This window comes from Eulemur rufifrons, chromosome 3 (assembly GCF_041146395.1).
Source record: "Eulemur rufifrons isolate Redbay chromosome 3, OSU_ERuf_1, whole genome shotgun sequence".
Lineage (NCBI taxonomy): Eukaryota > Metazoa > Chordata > Mammalia > Primates > Lemuridae > Eulemur > Eulemur rufifrons.
Genome location: NC_090985.1, coordinates 25939756 through 25957619, shown reverse-complemented (window position 1 = coordinate 25957619; position 17864 = coordinate 25939756). Strand labels below are relative to the sequence as shown.

Sequence of the window (17864 nt, the reverse complement as noted above, 5' to 3'; positions counted from 1 at the left end):
AGGAGCTTCTGTTAGTGGCTTCCACTCCCTGGACTCACCCCTGAAGCAGTGTCCCCTCACTCCCGCTAAGCCTGTGCTCCCGGAGAGGCCGGCAGCCTCTCGAGCTAAAGGGAGCAGGTCCCTCTGCCTCTCCCAGGCCTCCCAGGATCTGGATTCATCAGGAATCACACTCCTGGATCTGTTCCTCTGCTTCTCTCGGAAAAGTGGGCCTCGCTGTGCCAGCAGAGAGGGATAAACATCTCTGTGTGTTGGTCATTCAGTGGACCGTCTCTGCAACAGCAACAGGCTCGTCTTCCAAAGACATGGGCCCCAGCAGCGGCCCCCTGCCAGGGCAAAGATGGGACCAGAGTTCCTTCTCTCTAGGGAGAGCAAAGACGGGGTGAGGAGGGGACAATGGCTCACGAGGGCAGCAGGGCACAGGACGGATGTCTCGAGACACGAGCACTCCTCTGCCAGGCGAAGTGGGGAGGGGCCTGCGGCAGAGGCAGGGAGGTGGGCAGCCCCAGAAGTATGGGCGTGAGAGAGGGGGGCTCCCTGTGGGGCGTCCACCACCTTCCAGGGTGGAAGGCCTGCTCCTTGGGAGAGCAGAGTCGGCCACAAGTCCTAAGCCAGTGACTTGGTTTACTGATTTTCCCAGGTTCCCATTTTTCGAGAAGAATCTGCTCTTAGGGGACATTTGTTCCAGAAACCCAGCCCCTAGGAGCTTCAGAGCAGGCTGGTGAGGAAGCCCAGAGGGACAGAGAACATGCCCATGGTCAAACGTGGGGGCTTGGCTCCCAGCGCCAACAGGGCCCCTGTGTCCCCACCAAGCTGCCCGACTGCTTTCTCCTACCTGCGCCTCAGCATGAAAAAGAGGAGGCTCACTCCACGTGCACTCACACACACTCACACACACTTTCATATTCATACACTCACACACACACTCAAACACGCTCTCACATTCACATATACTCACTCTACAATCACACACATATACTCTCACTTACACACTCATGCACATTTACATACACTCTCATACAGCCTCACACACTCACATTCATACACACTGTCACACATGCACACAGTCTCACACACACTCACGTATACTCACACTCACACATCCCCGACATGTGTGCCTTTCAAGATATCACATGTGTTTAGCAGCTGCCATGAGATTTCCTGTGGGCCAGAGATGCAGTGGGCAGGAGGCACCACAGATGTGCAAACTTCAAAAAGACAAGGACCAAGCAGCATCCAGTCCCCGTGCCCTACAGCTGGAGCCCAACAACTCACCCCCACCACCTGCTGGCAACACCACTGAATTGCAGGTTTGGTTCTCAGCTACTCAACCATTCATGCTCATCACCTCTGTTAGAGCTAAACAGCCTTCCAGAAATCTAAACGTCCAGCAAATAAAATGGCCACAGTGACCGAGCTGGGACCGTGAGTGCAGGCACTGGGATCCTGGCTAGAGCACTCCTGAGTTGCCCTATTAGGAAAACCCAGGAAGGAGGGGATGGAGACAGGGCTCCCTGGACGCCAGTCCCTCCACCAAGAGGACCAGATGCCCATGGAAGGGCAGTCAGCACAGGCAAGGTCACAGGGGGCCCAGCTCCAGCCCCTTCAGGCAAGGGGTAGCCTCGGGGTGCTGGCCAGAGGGTGAGCAATGCCACAGCAGGGCTCCCTCAGTCCCCGGCCCAGCTCTGCGCAGAGGGCTGAGCGTGCATGCCCGCACCCATCCCGCCCAGCCCTCACCTCCATCTGCAGGACGGCCTCCTCACACAGCCCACCCCCCGACAGCCCTCACCTCCATCTGCAGGATGGCCTCCTCACGCAGCCCACCCCCCGACGGTCCTCACCTCCATCTGCAGGATGGCCTCTTCACGCAGCCGGATGGCCTCCAGGTCCTCCTCCGTGATATCTGGAAGCAGCGCCTGCTCCTGGCTCTGCCAAATGCCATCGCCCCCATTAAAGATCTTCTCATCATTGGCCAGCTCCGCAAAAGGGACCTGGGGACTCTGCAGACAACAGAGGTAGACCCTGTGACCACCAAGCCCCAGGCCACAGTCTTTTTCCTGCAGATCTCAAGACGAGAGGGGGCTCCAGAGCCTCTGGGAGTCAGGGCTGCCCCACGCCCTTGGCCCACACCTGTACCTGTGGGGGCCCACACCTGTACCTGTGGGGGCTGAAGCCTGGGGCTGCTGTGAACGGCAGGCAGAAATCCAGGATAGGCGGACACTGGCCGCCCCCACCATTCAGCACATGTCCCCCCTCCAGCCATCCCAGTCTTGGCTGCGGAGCACTTGGCAGGCTCCCCGCCCTACAGCCCTCAGTCCAAGCCTGGGCCGCCATGTCCTGGGTCCAGACACAGAGCTGGGAGGACACGTGGATGAGCAAGACATGGCCCTGACCCCAGGAAATGCAAAGCCCACTCCATGTCCCCAGCTTAGGGGATCACAAGCCCCTCTGTGAACCCACAGAAAAACGCCCCTATGCATGTAACCACAAATTCTACTTTCTCATTTTGTGGGCTGTGGAAATAAAGGCTCGGAGAGGAAGGGGCTGCAGGCAGGGCACAAGCACCACCCGAGGGAACCCGCTGGGACTGGACCATGGGCAGGGAGGAGCCTGAGAGATTTTCTTCAATTTGTCTTCATTCCATACTGATTTCTCTAATTCACCAAATTGTGAAATTCAATAAGATAGTGCTTTTCCCTTCAATTATCCCCATTTGCTCTCTGACAGGATAATCTGGGGTTGCCGGACCTCCACCTGAGACCCTGGGGCACTGGCCACACCGGGAAAGGATTCCCAGGGTTGGCAGGTATTTCCAGCTCAAACGCCAGAGCCTGGGACTCAACGACAACCCCCCCCCAACCCCTGCCCGTCCCCACGGAGCCTGGACTCAGTCTCCCCAGCCCTCTGTGGAAGGCATGATCAAGGTCTTCTCTCCAATTCTGTGACATGCCCTCCTTCAAAGCATGAGGGCCTGGACAGCCTGGTTATGTCTGCCTTCGCAGCAGGGCCCTCAGGGCAGTGCGGCCAGCTTCGCCTGCTTCCAGCCTCTGAGGTGTGGGCCCTGCCTGCTGTGCATTGTCCTGGGGGGTCTGCGGTGTGGACGGCATGGAACTGACTGGGAGCGGGCACCTGGGCTGGGCCCGGGTGCGGCAGGCAGCCTCTCTGCCCCTTCCCTTCCCACCAGACCCCGCTGACCTCTGCTCAGCCCAGAGACAGCGCTGTCCTGCCAAGGGCAGCCGTCCACACAGGCCAAGAGGCAGGGTCTCAGCGGGCCACTCCAGATGTCAGCGCTGGGCACACAGAGAGAGTAGGGCATGGCTGCCACCCCCAACTCATCTAACTGGAGTCCAAAACTCCTGTGGTGCCCTCCCGTGTGTGGGCGCAGCTAGGGACGGAGGCTGTGAGGCAGCACTGGGATTTGCTCACAGACCGGCCTCTGCTGGTCCCGGAGCTCCCGAAAGGCCCCAGGAGCCTTTACCTCGGCCCTGCAAGGAGGCTGCAGAGGCCGCAGCCTGCTCGCTTTCCACTCCTTCATTACACGATCCTGACACTTGCCCGAGATAAAGGCTGCCTCACCACCCCATGCAGCTCAGGTGGTCACGTGCATTGTTCTGGCTGAGCCCATGTCAGCAGAAGTGCCATGGGACTCCAGGGAGGCCACTGGGAGCCACTGCCCCTCTGAGATGGTCACTAAACCTGCCTGGCCTCCTGCAGACACTGCCTCCCAACGGCAGCCCACCCAGGCCACGCTGTCTCCAGAGGCTGTGAGATGTCACTGCCTCCTCAGGCCCGAGGACACTCTGCTGGCAGGTGGCGGGGAGGTGCGGGGGACAGGACTGCCCCTTGGTAGCAGGAAGGAAGACTCCAGAACACAATCCAAAAGACAGTCTTTTCCTGGCATGCTTTGTGGGGCCCATGGTGCCCACCCTGTGCCAGGTCCTGGGGCGAGAGTGGGTGGATGGGTGAGAACCCCGAGTGAGCACAGACAGACCCCGCTGGGCACAGAACCAGCGGATCCTGCAAATAAGAGCTTCAGTATGTTTCTGGCAGAAGTCACCCCAGGCGGGTGCGGGAAGCTATGAAAGCTGTGTAATTGTGTGACTGCATCCAGGGACAGGGCGGGGTGACAAGGGCTCCCCCTGCCCCCACAGTTCTGCCTGAGACCGCTCGCTGGTGATGGCGGGACCAACAATAACAACAGCAGCCACCACGAGCCTTCAGAGGGACCAGGCAGGAGGTAGGTGCCACATCTTGTCCCCAGTTTTCCTCAGGACCCTGTGAGGTGGACATGGCCTCCTCATTTAAAAGGGACAGCTTGTCGGGTCCCACAGGTGGGATGGTGACGCTGCGCTGACCCAGTTCTCCCTCCCAAGCCCATACTCTTCCGACACACCACGCGAACACGGGGGTGGGAGGGGAGTCAGCAGAGGACTCTAAATAAATAAATACGTGGATAGATGAATATAAAATAAAAGATCTAAAAAATCTGTTGACAAGCGCTACTCGTCCAAGGCAGTAATTATCACCTCCCCTTCCCGGCGTGGGCGGGAGGAAGTGAGCAGCGCTGGGGGTGGCAGCGGGAGGGAGGCACTGGCCCCACGCCAGGCCCACAACCCCCGCCGGCTCCCTTCTGTGGCTCCCCCCTCCTGAGCTTCCAGGGCACTCTCGGAAGGAACCTTGGCCCCGGCCCCGGCCCCGGCATTGGCGCCAGTTGTGAGACCCAGGCAAAGTAGGTGCATTCTCTGGGCCTCAGCGTCCTCATCTGTAGAATGGGAACGCCGCCGCCCACGGCCCCACACTCTATGCTCGGTACACACTGCTGCGCGTCTGGCCCATCCTGAATGCAGGGCACTGCAGGAGCACACGCCTCACTCCCGCCAGGTGGAACACACCTGAGAACCTGGGCTCTCCAGAGGTGGTGAGGGCCAGGGGACAAGCTCCGCTCCCTCGCTCCTGTGTGATCCTGGGCAGGTCCCTCAACTTCTCTGAGCCTCAGTCTTCACTTCTGAGAAATGGAGCTGACACCACTCACATCCTTGGGTCATCTCCAGGAGAGAACGAGGTGAGTGAGGACCCTGAGCACAGGGAAGCCACAGGGAAACACGCTTGACAACGAGGTGCCACTTCAAAGCCTCCAAGGAAAGGAGGCGGCCCTGTGCTTCCCAAGGGCTGTGAGGCAGGAGCACAGGGATGCTCCTCCCATGGGACCTGGTATGAGCCTCTGGAGAACAGCAGGGGACCGAGCACAGGCTCCACCTCCCAACGGTGATGTGCCCTGAGACTGAGCCCAGCTGACGTAGGTCCCCGTCCCACTCGCATCCCGGGGGCCTGGGGCCTGCCTGGGCTGGGGCTTCTAAAGGCCCCAGGTAAACAAGACAAACAAGGGCTGCCCAGAGCAGCCTCCCAGTGCACCCGAGGTCAGAGGTGCAGGAGATCTCACTCAGCCGTATCATGACAGCAAATCCCTGCCAACAGGAGAGGGAGCGGGAGGAAATCGGTCCGCTCCTATGACGACACGCTATGGGCCAGTAAACACGAGCAAGTCAGATACGCTGGGGAAGAAAAGTGTCACGAGATGTTCTATGGAGACTTTCCCTGGCATTTGGGGTTCAGTGGAAGCTCCCACAAACTGAGGGCGGAGGGTGCCAGGCCCCCTACACAGACCGGCCATGGATCTGGTGCCTTCAGCTCGCTGTCACCTCCTGCACGTGAAGAAGGGAGAAGCTTGGGAGGCGGGACAGGCCACAGGGACACCAGCCCAGGCTCAGTCGGTCTTGAGGCCCAGGGGAGGCGGTGGGGCTGGTGCAGGCCCGAGGAGATCCTGCGGGGGCCTGTCCCCCTCACCTCTGCAGGCCAGGCCAGGAAGAGCAGGGACCCGGGAGCCCACCCTCCCCAGCAGCACATGACAAAAGACAGGGAAGGAAGAAATGGCTTAGCCGTCCAATCCCCCTGCAGCCCTCCTCCTGAAAGGCTCACAAAGTGCTCCTTTATTCTCCTCACAAAGGCTCAATTTGGGTCTTTAGCGCGGAAGCCGGGATTAGGGATTTGCTGGCAAGGTGCTGGGGCCGGCGCGGAGGGGACAGCCCTGTGATGGTTTTCCAGCGCAGGAGGCAGCCAGACAAAGGAGGCTTTCTCCTCCTCCAAGGCCCAGGGCTTGCGTCCTCATTTTGACACGTAGGGAAGAAACACAGGCCCCAGAGTGACCGCTGGAGAAGGAGCCGCACACGTTTCCCGTGAGAAGAGATGAGGGGCGTTGAGAGAGGCTGCCTTCCACCCCGGGCGGGCCAGGAGCGGGGTGGCAGTACAGACCACAGCCGGTGTCCCCAGGCACTCAGTAACCCTGGGAAACAATCGCTTTCTCATGCACTTGGCCCTGGTGGGAGGGTGGGGGTCAGGGCAAGAGACACTCGGACACTTCGGGAAGGGCAGTTTCTTTTTAGCAGCCCCAGGGCAGGCCACTGGTTTCTCCAGATAGCACGTGACTGTGCTGTAGCTGACGGGGCTGGTTCTCGGCAAAGCCGGAATGCCAGAGCTGCACGCCTGCGGCAGTGCTGCCCCCACGTTAAATAAAAGGGCTGGGTTCGAGGGACAAGGGCGACTCTCTGCCCTACGCCCTGGACAGAGAAGCAGGACCAGGGAATTTCCCACCAGCCTGTGAAAGTGAAACACACTTTTAATTCTGTGGCCTGAGGACACACGAAGTTCTGCTGAGATCTATGCTGAGTCCACCAATGTTGGCACAAAGACAGAGCATGACCTGCCACTGTGGGCTGTTCCCCTGCAGCTGAATGGTCACAGGTCTATCAGGGACAGGGCCAGCCCAAAGGCACCCAGGTGCTACTCACAATGACCCTAGTCCCAGCTGGAGGCTACAGTGGACCACGGCCAAGATCACTAGCTCCAGAGAGACTGCGCAGCTTACACCCACGCCCAGCCCAGGAAGACAAGGGGTAGCAGGTGCCCCTCGCTTCTCCCAGGACCACTTAGCCTGCAAATACAGCCCCCGTGTCCTTGGCAAGAGTCCTTGTTGAACAGGGTTGTATGTTATCTCATCATTTATAGTTTGCAAAATTCCTGGAGATAATCTAACCTTTCCAATTTCTCAGAAGCACTGTGGACCATTCCCCTCCCTTTTAAAAGAAAATTCTATGAAAGATAACACACCTACGGGCCAATGCCCAGATGAGACGCGCACAGCTCTGTGAATCCTTACAAAGGAACTACCGGCAGAGATACAGGACAGCTGGGACCCCAGAAGCCTCCCTCGATCCCTGCCCTCAACAAGGGAAAACCCAGTTCTGGCTTCTAACCTGCCCAGAAAGCAGTCTGATCTGGTTTTGAACTCTACAGAAACAGAATCATATGGTAAGTCCTCTGTGGTTGTGACTCACTCGACATTGTGACTGAGTTGTCACTGGTGGACCTTGGTAGCCACGATTCTTTGCACTGCTGCAGAGTCTCCTGTTGTAGAGACTCGGGATTCAGCACAAATTCTCTCTCCATTCTACTGTAGACTGGCTCTCTTCCCGGGTTTCTGCTACTGCATGTAGTGTTGCTATGAGCATTCTCACATGGACTTTTGGTGACTGTATACAGTTGTCCCACAGTATCCATGGGGGGTTAGTTCCAGGACCCCTACAGGCACCAAAATCTGCAGATACCCAAGTCCCTGATGTAAACTGGCATAGTATTTGCATATACCCTACGCACATCCTCTGATGCACTTTAATTCATCTATGGATGACTTGTTACACCCAACACAGCCCAAATGCTGTGTAGTGAACAGCTGATATACTGCATTGCTCAGGGGATGATGACCCCAAAAGTCTGTACGTGGTCAGTACAGCCATAATTTTTTTCCTAATATTTTCATTCTGTGGTTGGTTGAATCCACAGATACAGAACCCATGGATATGGGTAGAACTGCAAAATCAAAGGTAAGAAAACATTGGGCTTTACAAAGTAGATATTCTCAAACAGTGTTCCAAAGTGGTGGTGCATTTATACCCCCATCAATAGTACACAAGAGTTCCAGCTGCCCCACATTCTGGCCAACACTTGGCATTTTCAGGTTTTAGTCACGTTGCTTCTAGTACTCTGGGTGAATGTGAGGTGGTGTGTAGTGACACAGCATCATGGGTTTACTTTCCCTGCTCCTGACAGCTAAGGTTGAATGCATGCTCATATGCTTATTAGCCAACTGGAAATCCTCTTTTGTGACGTGCCTGAGGCTTTTACTCTTTTCTGTTTCCAGGTAGAGTTGTCTGCATTTTCCTTACTGACTTATAAGAGATCCTTATATTTCATGGACGTAAGTCCTTTTCAGACATGTGTCATGCAAACACCCTCTCTTATCCTGCGGGTTGCCTTTTCACCCTCTTAATGGTGTCTTCATTTTCACAAACCTAAGTATATCACTCTGTTCCTTTATAGTTAGCACATCTGCCTCTGTGTAAATGTCTGCCCACATAAAGATGTGAAGGTAGCCTTCTCTGGTATCTTCTAGAAGTGTTGCCTTACCTTTAGCATGTAAGTCTATGATCCAGCTGGAAGAGTTTTTTGTACATGGAGTGAGTAAAAGTTTGTAAATGATGCACTTGTTTTTCAGTTCGAACATTCAAGTGATGCAGCACCAAGCCCTGAATAAATCATCTACTTCCCACTGCAGGGCAGTCCACCTGACCACAAACCCGGCCACCACATGCGTGTGGGTCTGCATCCCAAATCCATTCTGTCCCGTGGCTGCTGGTCTGTCTGGCCTTGCACAAACACCACTGTTTCCATTTCTGTGCTTCATATCATGTTCCGATACCTGGCAGTATAAACTCTTCACTTCGGTTTTTCTTCAAAATTGTCTTCACTATTCTGAGTCTTATTCATATTTCCATATACATTTTAGAATCAGCTTGACAATTTAAACACACACACACACACTTAAAACCTACTGGAATTTTATTGGGATTGTATAGACTCATCTGGTGAGAACTGACATCTCTATACACATGGCAGCCCCCTCCATCATTTAGATCTTTTGTAATTTCTCTCAGTAATGCTTTGTAGTTTTCAGTGTAGCAGCCTTAAACAGCTCTTCATAGGTTTCTTTCCAGTTTTGATGCTTTTATAAATGGTATCACTTTTCAGATTTCATTTCCAAATTATCTTTTGCCAGCATACACAATGTCTTCTTGCATATTGACCTGGTTCCAGTAGTCTTGTCAAACGCACTTATTAATTCTAACAGCACATCACGGATTATTTCCCATATACACAATCATGCTCTCTGCGAGTACAGTTTGTTTTCTCTTCCAAATCCTTATACCTTTACTTTTTTGCATGCTTTATTGCGTTGGATAAAACTGCCAGTACAACGGGAATAGAAGCAATAGTACTAGACATCTGTGTTTTGTCCTCAATCTTGGGAGAAAAGATTTTAATATCTTCCAAGTACGATGTAAATGGTAATGGTTTTAAAGATATCCTTTATCAGATTAAAGGTATTCCCATCTATTCCTAGCTTGCCAAGAGTTCTTCAGCTTCCTTAAGTTAGTGATGAATTTTATCAAATGCTTTTCTGTATCTATTGAGATGACTTTAGCTTTTATCACTTATTCTATTAAAGTGGTGAATTATACTGTTTCTGAATGCAAACTAACCTTGCATCCCTAGAATAAGCCCTGCTTTATAATGATATATCCCCTTTTCTATATATTTCTAGATTTAATTTATTAGCATTTTGGTTAGGATTTTTTGCTTCTATGTCCATGAGAGAGACTGATATGTTACTTTCCTTCTTGTGATATCTTCACAATAATTTGGAATCAAGGTCTGACTGGCATAAAGCGCAGAAGGATGTGTTTCCTCTTTTTATGTGCTCTGTAATAGTTTGTGTAAATTGGTGTTATTTACTCCTCCAATACTTGGAAGAATTCACCAGTACAGCCATCTAGGTCTGGAGTCTTCTTTGTGGGATATTTATTAATTATGGATTTGATTTAATAAATATTAAACTTACCAGATTCCCTGCACATCTTGGAAAGTTATGGTTTTCTAAAAATATTATATTTCATCTGAGTTGTCAAATTTATGGGCATAAAACTATTCATAGTACCTTTATATTACTTAAAAAAAATTGTCAGATCTGTGATGATACGCCCATTTTCATTCCTGAAACTGATACTTTGTATTTTCTTTCTACATCTTGATTAATCTTGTAGGGGTTTAACACTTTTATCAATCCTTCTAAAGAACCAACTCTTTTGGCTTTGCTAACTCATCTACTACGTGTATTTTTTATATTTCATCAATTCCTGCTTTAATAGCTACCTACATAATGCCACATGCATCCTTGGCTTATTGCAGCCTGCCTTAGACTAGTGTTTTTGTCACTTCTCTGATGATGCAAGGACATTACAATGCTTTAATGCCATTAACCTCCTCTTTGTCTTCTGTGCTATAGTTGTCAACAGTACATCTGACCCAAAATTATTGTATTATTGCACAGTCAACATGAATTTGGACATATCCACATTTCCTGTTTTCAGTATTCTCCGTTCCTTGCCCCGTTACTGTGCTTCCATCTGGGATCACTTTCCTTTTTCCACTTTGCAAGCGTCCTGTTGACACTGAATTCTCTCAGTTTTTGTTTTTCTAAAGATTTTTTCATTTCACCTTTATTTCTGAAGAATATTTTCACCAGATGCAGAACTGAAGGCTGGTAGTTACTTTCGCTGGGCACTTTGAAGATGTGCTTCCACTGTCTCGTGGACCCCACTGTTTCTTTTGGGACAGTCAGGTGTCAGTCTTGCATCTCCATAAAAATAATATACCTTTTTCTCTAGCTTTAATGTGCTTTTAAGATGTTTTTCTGGTTTTAATCTCCTTTTACGATTTTATTTTTATCTTTTGCTTTCCGATTTTTATTTAATATTATGCAATGGCAAAGGGTGGCTTTTTAAAAAAGAGGATAAATTTCTCCTATTTATCACAGAGCTTCTTGAAGCTGTGGCCTAAAGTATCTGGACAGTTTTGAAAAATTCTCAACCATTACGTCTTCAAATATTATTTCTGTCCATTCTCTCTCCCTCCTGTTCATCCAGGACTCCAATGACACGCTTTTGTAGATTTTCTATAATTTTTTCCCCATGTTCCAATATAAGTGTTCTCTTAGGCCCTGCCTTCTAGTCCACTAATCTTTTCTTCTGCTTTGTCTAATTTGAGATTTAGCCAATTTATTGAATTCTTAATTTTAGTTACAGTATTGTTCAAACTAGAATTCCCATTTTTATTATTTTTATCAAATATAAGTTCTTTGGTAAAAGTCTCTGCCATTTCATCTATTTTCTTTCACATATTAACAATACAGGTTGAATATCCCTTATTTGAAATGCTTGGGACCAGAGTGTTTCAGATTTTGGGTTTTGTTCAGGTTTGGAATATTTGCATTATACTTACCGAATAAGCATCCTTAATCTAAAAATCTGGAAACCACAATGCTACAATGAGCATTTCCTTGTAACATGTTGGTGCTCAAAAAGTTTCAGATTTTGGATTTTTAGATTAGGAATACTCAACCTGTAGTTATTTTAAGGTACATGTCCAATGATTTCAGTATCTATCACCTGTAGATCAGTTTCTACTTACTATCTTTACTTGGCTTTAGTAATTTGATCCTGTTACCTGTCATGCCTGGCAACTTTGGTTTAAATCTCAGGCACTGTGTGTGAAAAATTAGAGATTCTAGACATTGAAATCATCTTCCAGAAGAGACTCAACTGTCTTGGAGCAGACAGAAATAGACACGATTCAAGGCTGTGCCTTAGGTTCTGTTAGGCTGGTCTATTTCTGGTTTACCTTAATCTTTTAGGGTCTCTACTAAAATCTGTAGTGTTTACAAGACTTCCTCCTTCTGAGTGGGATTTGAACTGCAAATTTTGTCTTTTTATTACTCTGAGAGTGCCTCAATTTCTGTTTAATTTTTCTTATAAACTGCTTTGGCTTGATTCCTCGGGCTCCCACGTCACGCACGCACTGCTTATGAATCTGCAAGTGCCCGCCTCAAGGGACACTGCGTCCAGTGCTGCAATCCCCTTTCTCCAGGATTTCGATTCTGAGAAGCACAGAACTCCAATGTTTGTCTCCCAGCCCAACAAGACCATTAAAGCTCCAAGCCACCACCTCTGTTCAGTCTCGATAAGCCGAGACGCAAATGCCCCAGCAGGTAGAAAGGACGTGAAGATGAACACGGATTATGCTAGAATGTTCGCCTCTCAAGGCTGCCCTAGTGGCTCTCTGATGCCTCCAGCCTGTCAGATCTGTGTGTGTGTGTGTGTGTGTGTGTGTGTGTGTCTCAATGTGTGCATATGTATTTAATGTAGGTTCTACAGGCTCTTGGCAGGAGGGCTGGTCTGACACCAGTCAGTCCTGCACGGCACATGGAACCGTCCACGGTCACTCTCTGGGAGCTTGCCCTGTGTCAGGCACTGCACCAGAGCCCAAAGGTAAAAACGCCAATGTTTTAAGGCTGTTAATCAAGGCGGACCCCTCAGATGAGGTCCCTGCCCTAGGTCCTTCCTGCCCCTCCCCAGAGCACAAATGGCACTGGATTCTGTGCTGTCCCCTAACACCCACTGAGCATGGTAAATACTTGGTACTCACCTGTTTGCCGCCCCTCTGTGCTGTGGGAAGCAGTGCTCTGGACTTCTCTGCGATTTTCTGTTGGAAAAAGGACAGGAGGAGAAAGGAAGAACAAAAAAGGTAGGGAGGAGAGAAGAAAAGGTCAGATAAACACATGGTATCAGACAATGATTCAGCAAAACACACCTTCCACTCTCCGAGAGAACAGAGCTGTCCTGGTTCTTGGCTGGGCTCTGCAGGGATTTGTTAGATGGCCTCTGTCAATGCACACAAGCCCCCCGTGGGCCTCAGTTTCCTCACCTGTCAAAACAGGATGAGATCTGTTCTTCCTACTTCCCAAGAGGCTACTGTGAGGTCACCTCTGGGGCAGCACTTCAAAGGTAAATATCCTTTGGGAGACATATCCTAAGGTGTACTGCGGGATCCTGGCTACCTGCAGAATGTCTGCAAGATGGCCCTTCCTCTGCCTTGGGGGATGGGATTACACCAGGCCAACCCAGGGACAAGCCAGCTGGTGTGGGTGCTCAAGAGACTCAGGCCCACCCACCTGGCCCACAACCCCCACCTGGCACCTCACCTTCTGCACCACTCCGTAGCGCTGCAGAGCGTCCGCTAGCTGCGTTTTCAGCCGGTCCAGCTGAAGGCGCTCCTGGGCAAACAGAAGGTGTAGCTTACAAGCGGCTGAGGCCCTGCCCTGCCCCAAGGCCCCTCCAGCCCTGGGGGGCTTCAGTTCTCAGTGCTCCTTTGCCCCTCCCACCCTCCTGGCAGGGCACCCACCACCCCTACTCTCACCTTCACCATCGTCACGTACTCCTGCCCTCAGAAGTGGGCTCATCACCATCTACTTCCCCCCACAGTGTCACCCCCATCTCCACAGGCACAGCCAGTGTCCCCATGGACACCATCACCACTAAATTCTAAGTCACCTTCAGCAGCCCACAGGACCCAGGAGCCACTCTAGGTACATGTACTTGGCCCCAGCACTCCCCAGCTCAGTAGGACGTGTATGATCCCTGTTTCACAGCACAGGGGACTGTGACCCCAAGTCCTAAGCAGCTTGCTTGAGGTCACTCACGTGGGTGGTGGGGCCATGTCTCATCAGCAGCATCGGAACTGCCTCCCCTCCCCCACATCCTGCCTTTTGCCCCCTCCCCAACTCCTCCCTGCTGGAATGTTCCCCACCACACCCCTGTGCCCACAAAGCGATTGCCACAGAGCTGGTGCTGGAGAAACGCTGTCCGGGGGGACTGGACAAGCAGGGCCTTGAAGCCAGCACTGCCCGCTCTGGCATGCTGAGGGCACCACACCAGCAGCCCGCCCTCCTGCCTCTCGCCCATGAAACCTCGCCAGCTCCCCGTGCTCGGGCCCTTCACCGGGACCCAGACAGCCTCTCAGGCCACAGACCAAGCCCACCCCTGCCTGGGGCTTCTGCACAGGCCCAGCCTGGACCTGTCCCCTGGACCCTCAGAGCTCACCTTCCACAACTGCCCTGCCACCCAAGCCCATGGAGGAGGAGGGGTCAGGACCAGCTCTCCAATGCACTCGGTGGCATCTGGGCCTAGTGGTCACTCCCCTGGTAGCAGATCTGTGGAGCCAGAGTCAGTTTCCAGTGAGGTCCCTGTCATCAGCACCATGTGTGCCCCGGGACAGAGCCAGGAGCCCAGGCAGAGCAGTTCTTTTGAGGAAAACAGCTGCAGCTCTGTCATCTCTCCCCTGTCATCTCTGCATGATCGGCAGCGCACCCTCCTTGCCCAGAGGCGGCAGCGCGCTGCCCGTGCACGCCCCTCGCACAGGCTGCGCTGACTTGCCCGGTCTAGGCCTGGCCAGCAGAGGAAGGACAGAGCCAGGTGTGAACCTGGTCATGCCGCCCTGCAGCCACATGGAGCCTCAGGAACCTGAGGACACAGGGACGCCCACACCACGTCACCGGAAGCAGCAGCGCTAGAGAACCGCCACCCCAGCTCCTCGTGGCCCTCACTCAACAACGCGGCAGCAACGCGGCTGTTACCATCCCCACCAGCCCCTGAAGACCAGCAGGATGAGGGGAGCCGCACCCTCTCCTCAGTCCCACTGCTGAGAGTCACCCAAGGTGGGGACTGCATCACAGACGCTTGCTGGACAACAAAGGGGCGTGGGTGCCCTTTCTCCATCCCCATGAACCAGGGACCCTTCACATCCAGCCCTGCTGGGACTGGCGGTGCCCTCTTCCCTTCACTCTGTACCCCCCCATACCACTGCGTCCCCCACCGCTTCACCGTGGGATGGGTTCCACCAGGCTTGAAAACCCCCCACTGAAATGTCCTCCAGAAGGCCACACACATGCAGCAAGTCTAACTCCCGCCATAAGCCCCCATCATACCCTGGGGCAAGGACGCTGTTTGGTTCACAGTGTGTCCCCTCACAATCTTATCTGTACCCTCACTGCATCTGGCACAGAGCAGGTGTTTGCTGGATGCCTGCTGGTTCCTCAGATGGATGGGCGGTGGGTGGGAGCAAAGAGGGAAGGCTGCCTCAGGGGAAACGTGGTCCCTCTGAAGGCACAAAGAGCTCAAGCTCTGACATCACGGCCCTCATGACACACGCAGAGATGGGAACACAGACTCTAGACCCACAAAGACCACAGCTCAGATCCAGCCGGGGCTCCTTCCCGGCCACAATGCCGGGGGCAGGACAACATCGGCGCCCCCGCCTTCCTCCCCACAGAAATGCCTTTCAGAACCACGGCTCGTCATAATCTGGGACCCAGCGCAGTGCCTCACATAGGGAGAGCCCAATAAATATTTTTAGATGGATGAACAAATGAATGAACAAATGAAGGCATGCATGAGTCAAAGAGCAAGGGCCAAAGTTAAAAAGGCCAGCACAGGTGTCAATGCAGCAAAGCCCTGGAGACTGGTCATCACGCCGCCCCACAGCACTGCACGAGGACCCACATGTCCCCCTGGTGGGCACAGAAGCAGAGGAGCCCTGGCTCCTGCTGACCGGCCACAGCTGAGACGCTCACACCATGCACAGAACAGTCCAGACCACTGGGACAAAGTGCCCCGTGCTCCCGCAGTCCCCGACTTTGGAATTCTCCGTCCACCCCGTCACTGGACAGCTGGCTGCTCCTCTATTACGTTTATTTTTAGTGTAACTACCTTTTGAAACCGGCTCCACTTTTTTAAATAACAGTTTTATTAAAGTATAATTTGGATCCCATAAAATCCATCCATTTTAAGTGTCCAGTTCAACAATTTCCGCTTGTACACCCTTCACCACAACTCAGTTTTAGAACATTTCCATCGCCCCAAAAAGTGTCGCGGTTCCCGAGTGCAGCCCCTCTCCACTCCTGCTCCCAACCCCGCAACCACTGGTCTGCTTTCTGTCTCCAACGACATGCATTTCTGGACGTTTCACACAAACAGAACCACACAGTGAGTGTTCTTTTGCGGCCGGCTCCTCTCACTTGGCACGCTGTCTCTGAGCTCACGCCACACTGCAGCCGGCCATCGCATTTCAGGCCTCTCTACCGTGGACAGCACCCACTGCAACCACGCACGATATGCACGTTTTCTACAGAGGCCGGCAGACTTGCTCTCTGAGGGCCCAGGGGTCGATACTTTAGGCTTTGCAGGCCAGACCGTCTGCTGCAACTGTCAACTCTGACACTGTAGCCCCAGAGTAGCTGTGGACAGTATGTAAATGAGCAGGTGTGACTACATTTCAATAAAACGCTATTCATGAAACGGGGCAGGCTGTGGACTGCCGCCTACTGGCACCTGCTCCACAATACCCTAGGGTTCAATGGCATTTAATCCTTGTGATGAGGACCCTCTAATCCTCGGGAGGTGGGCAGGCTGTGGACAGGTGACATGCAGTGTGCTGACCTAGTGAGTGAGGAGGGTGCTGGTGGGAACAGAGAGGGCCCTGGGCTGGCTGCGCTGGGACGGTGGCTGTGGCGGCAGGTGTGGTGATGACTGTGACCATGGCCGCAGGACAGGAAAGTGCACGTAGAGGTGGCCGTGGATGATGGGCTTGGGTGGAGGGGGCAGGGGACGGGGGAGGTGAGGGCAGTGGAGGGGTGAGGATGGTGAAATTAACGATGGGGAGATGTCAGTGTCCATTCAGAAAAGCCCAGCCAAGAAGACTCAGGGCACTCTTGTCCCCACTCCGTCGTAAGCCCCAGGACAACGGGACTCCCAGCAGCCCCAGACCCCAGTAGCATGGTCAGTGAACAGCTGGTGACTGAATGAGCACATCGAGTTCTGACCCATGGAGCCAGGTCAGGCCAAGTCCCAGGCCAGCCTATGTGTCAACCTCCCGTGTCCTGCCCCCTGCCATGTCCCCTCCCCATCACAGGCACAGGGTTCCCCTCCTCTCCGCACTGCTGGCCCCGGATTCCCAGGGGAACATACCGGGCAGGAGCCATGCAGGAGCTCGGACAGCTGCTTCATGGTGCCGGCGCTGGCTGCGATGGTTCTGTTGGTTTCCTGCTGCGTCGTGTGCCTGGGGCCAGAGCAGGGAGAGGACAGGGGCCCAGGGGGTGTGGCAGAGGGAAGGACGACACAGAGACAGACAAGAGAAGGCCGAGGAAACACACAGAGATAAGACAGCAGGAGAGACAGGAAACAGCAGGAAGGAGAGTTGGAAACAGAAGGAGGCGAGGGCACAGGGAAAGACAATAAAGGGAGCAGAGGGACCCAGAGGGGCCGGAGCAGGGAGGGAAGGGCAGAGACACAGAGAGACGGGGGTTGGGGGAGACAGAGGCAAGTGGGCATGAGGGTGAGGGGGAGACAGCAGAGGTGAGCGCAACCGGGGCAGACACAGACCTACACCTCGCACCCCAGCCCAGCCACCCCAAACCCGCACAGACAAGCCCAGAGCTCTCTGGCCCCCACCAGCAGCAGCGCCTGCACCACCAAGGAGGCCCAGCCATGAGTCCTCCCTGCAGAAAGGTCCCCCTTGGGGTCAGCCACTCCTTGGGAAGCTGGTGGAGCAGGATGGCCACAGCAAAATGACCCAGGGTCCTCTACTCCACTGTACACCTCTGCGGGGGCCTGAGTGAGACTGTTGCCATGTGTGTAGACCCAGTGACACAGGAGGCAGGGACAGACCCAGGTTGCAATTCCACATATGACTTCAAAGGCAACTGAAAAGACTAGGCCATCTTCTACTCAGGTTCCTGTCCCCTACGCCCCGTGGACCAAGTGACACCCGAGGCACAGCCTGCTCCCGGGCCGCTGTGGGCACAC

At 53.3% G+C, this 17864-nt stretch overlaps 1 protein-coding gene across 2 annotated transcripts in view; it reads right to left on the bottom strand.

The window, feature by feature from the left end:
• Nucleotides 1–17864, bottom strand: part of TSNARE1 (t-SNARE domain containing 1) — a 115919-nt gene that overhangs the window by 61379 nt on the left and 36676 nt on the right. The window contains exons 6-9 of one of the 2 annotated variants that reach the window (XM_069465939.1): nt 17028–17118; nt 13208–13300; nt 12652–12708; nt 1839–1997 (exon numbers count right to left, since the gene is read on the bottom strand). In XM_069465939.1, coding sequence (XP_069322040.1) covers nt 1839–1997; nt 12652–12708; nt 13208–13300; nt 17028–17118 — 400 coding nt within the window. The remainder of the gene's footprint in view (nt 1–1838; nt 1998–12651; nt 12709–13207; nt 13301–17027; nt 17119–17864) is intronic. The other variant, XM_069465938.1, reaches the window with a different exon arrangement.